Here is a 3,160-nt window from a genome sequence, read left to right as displayed (position 1 = left end):
GTAATGAGTCCAGCCACTCCTATATTTTAAAATACATCTTCATTAACTATTTTGAGTAATATTTGTATTCCACGAGCCAATGATTATTTGTTTCCCTATCAAGAAGTTAAATAGTTTCTCAATCTCAGGAGGGATTAAAGTAGATTGATACAATACTGTTTTTTCTTGAACTTTCACCTGTTGTGAGAGTCGAAAGAAAGCGGTGCATAGCCCCATGTGATGTAATTGCGTAAAATGAAATGTGAATAAATTGGGGGTTTTTTCATATATATTTTTTGCTTTGCATGAATAAAATCTTCTGCGATGCTCTTTAGGCACCATTAACATCGCTGTCAATGAGACATGGAGAGGCTTGATTGACGTTTTGTTTCGAGTTCCTGTTGATGGTAATCCAGTGGATGATCCTTTACAACGTGGCCGCTTTCTCAGCAGTTTACAGCTCTGGCAGTACCATGCCCCTGGCTTTCAGTCCGCTTCCTGGGGTCGGCTACAGGAGATCGGATATAGAGCTCACCATAAAATTGCTGTGGACGGCTTATTTAATATTTCTGTTTGGCTCCCTCCTGCAGAGACCACGCCCCCTCCCTGCAGATTCACAGGCCCCCCCTGATCCCTCCCCCTCACCGACCCGGCAGCCTATAACCTACCCGGGTTTCCGCCCATTCCTCCACAGTTGATTCTTTAGGATGGTTTTGTCATGCAAATAAAGGACGCGTAAAATATTCCCCCAGAGCGCTGCGCAGGGCAGAGACTCGCGCGGAGGACACAGACCGGGCCACACGGTGGATTTGTTTCGTTTTCGTCGCTACGGACCCGTCCATCTGTCACAGGTAAGACACACACATCCTCAGCGGATAACATTTCCTGACATGTTTAGTAGCAAAAATCAAGCAGTGTAAACGTGAGCCCGCGGAGGTCTCTTCTCTCTCTGTTGGATGTGGAGGAATGTGGGGTCTCTCTCGCAGTCTGTTGTTGAGGAATCTGGATTCATGCAGACTTTTCTTGTCTTTTTTTCTTCTTTCCCAGACGCCCTGGCAAGGAGCAGCGACATATAGCCGGGACGTGTAGCCAGGAATCAGGTCGGACCGTTCAAGGAAACCCTGCGGAGGCTGCCCTGTGGAGATAGTCGTCATTCTTCCAATTTCCCCAAGTGAAGTCGGAGCTGTCTCTTCTCCATCCCCTGCTATAGGCTACCTGCTGCTACAAAGGGGAATACGTCTAGAGACCCCTGGATCGCTTGAGAGTACCCTTTTATATTTTAGGGATTTTAGGATCTCTCAAATATTAACATTTTTTTGCACACCAAGTGTGTTATTTCCTCTTTTGTCCTTTTTGGGATATATACATTGATCTTTTTTTTCTGTTTTAGTACTTTAATGTGCCTTAACAACTGGTTATAATCCAGTGTAAGTGTGGCATTGTCACCAGACCAGAGACGCTCAACAGGGAGAAGACGATTATTATCAGCTTCAGAGCCCAGGCAGGATTACTGGTCCCCCCACCCTCCAGCGAGCTGCAACCATGAGCCAGGCGGATGTGTCGACTTGCTCCGCGCCACAGAGAGTTTTCCAGGAGGCGGTGAAGAAGGGCAACACCAAGGAGCTGCACTCTTTGCTGCAGAACATGACAAACTGCGAGTTCAACGTCAACTCCTTTGGGCCGGAAGGACAGACGGCCCTCCACCAGTCTGTCATTGACGGCAACCTGGAGCTGGTAAAACTGCTGGTGAAGTTTGGTGCAGATATCCGGCTGGCCAACAGGGAAGGGTGGAGCGCTTTACACATCGCCGCCTTCGGGGGCCACCAAGACATTGTGCTATACCTCATCACCAAGGCCAAGTACTCCTCTGGCGCCCGGTGATCTGTCTCTGCTGTCAGGTAAAATAAGAAAATAAAAAAATAACAACAGGTGGAAAATCAAACTCCAATACACGGAAAAGTCAGGCTCTTGTAAAAAGCAAAAAAAAAAAAAAAACTGCCATTATCTACATAGTTGTGCCAAATTAAAACAAGGAAATAAAACTAGACCTGCACAATACTCTTCCCTCATTGTAAACCAAACGGGGCCCTCTCTGCACTCCTGAGCGACGCACCGCATGGTTCACACACAGCGCTTCAACACGAATCTTTAACAAAAGAAACGCCATTTCGGTGAGTTTGTTGGTACTAAAGCTTTCCTCTTGAATGTGTATCGTCCACTATAAAAAAAAAAAAAAGCCAGTGTACCTGTGGATCACATGTGTGTGTGTTTGTACTCCAGAGTGCAAATGGCCCAGTTTCTTCCTATCCATGAACTCCCATCCCCAGAAGACTGTTGAATAGTTTCTTTGTGGGGGGGGGGGGGAGGCTGTTGATCCTCATTGTTCACTTGTAAAAACCCTTTTTAAGTTATTTTTTTATGAAACACGGCACTTGATGCTACATGGCTGCATGCTGGAATATCTAAAAGGGAACACACATGAACAAGAGAAGAAGGGTTGCCCTCTGTTGGCTACCATAGGTCTGTTTTCTTGAGGCTAATAGATTCGTTGGTTTTGATTTCTTTTCTTTTCTTTTTTTACTCAAAGAGCGGCATCATGGCTATCACACGCTTTCTGATGTGTAATCATTATCTAACAACAAGTGACTCCATCATTGTTGTGAAGTACTGTACACAATAGCTTTACTTTTTTGTTTGTTTAAGAGACAGTAGCTGAATGCCTCTGCCTACTTCATGCAGATCTTGCCATGCTGGCGTCCAACTTTTCAGGCCATGTGCGACCACTTTGCCGATGGTCATTGTGTTATTAAAAAAGAACCGCTGCTTTCGCTTTGTATCAAAAAAAGTCGCATTTGGAATTCACTTTATAATCTCCTTTCAGTATTTTATTAACATCCTAGTCATCACTGTGAAAGCAGGCTGGGTTTTTTCATATTTTTTTTTATTTATGAAGGTACATTGAGAAGATGCATTTTTTTTGAATATGTTGTGGTTCTTTTTTTTTTTTTTATCTATAAGTGTGAGAATATCTAGGGTGACTCAAGCTGCTTCAGACTCGTAGTATAAACTGTCCCGTGTGGAGGTAGACCTGCCACTCCCAACACCCCCCCCCCACACTCCACCCAGAACCCCCTCTGTTAAAGCCTGTTGGCCCGCAAGAGGACTTTCTCCCCAATCCTCC

At 45.0% G+C, this 3,160-nt stretch overlaps 1 protein-coding gene across 1 annotated transcript; it reads left to right on the top strand.

Annotated features, from left to right (window-relative positions):
• The first annotated feature begins 363 nt into the window (after window positions 1-363).
• nrarpa (NOTCH regulated ankyrin repeat protein a) lies at window positions 364-2,215 on the top strand. Its single transcript, XM_034896724.1, has 2 exons — window positions 364-830; window positions 1,027-2,215. The coding sequence occupies exon 2, from the start codon at window positions 1,522-1,524 to the stop codon at window positions 1,858-1,860; it is 339 nt and encodes a 112-aa protein (XP_034752615.1). The 5' UTR covers window positions 364-830; window positions 1,027-1,521; the 3' UTR covers window positions 1,861-2,215.
• The last annotated feature ends 945 nt before the right edge of the window (window positions 2,216-3,160 follow it).

Source organism: Etheostoma cragini, chromosome 16 (assembly GCF_013103735.1).
Source record: "Etheostoma cragini isolate CJK2018 chromosome 16, CSU_Ecrag_1.0, whole genome shotgun sequence".
NCBI lineage: Eukaryota > Metazoa > Chordata > Actinopteri > Perciformes > Percidae > Etheostoma > Etheostoma cragini.
The sequence above is the reverse complement of the archived record's forward strand: the minus strand, read 5'-3'. Positions and strand labels throughout refer to the sequence as shown.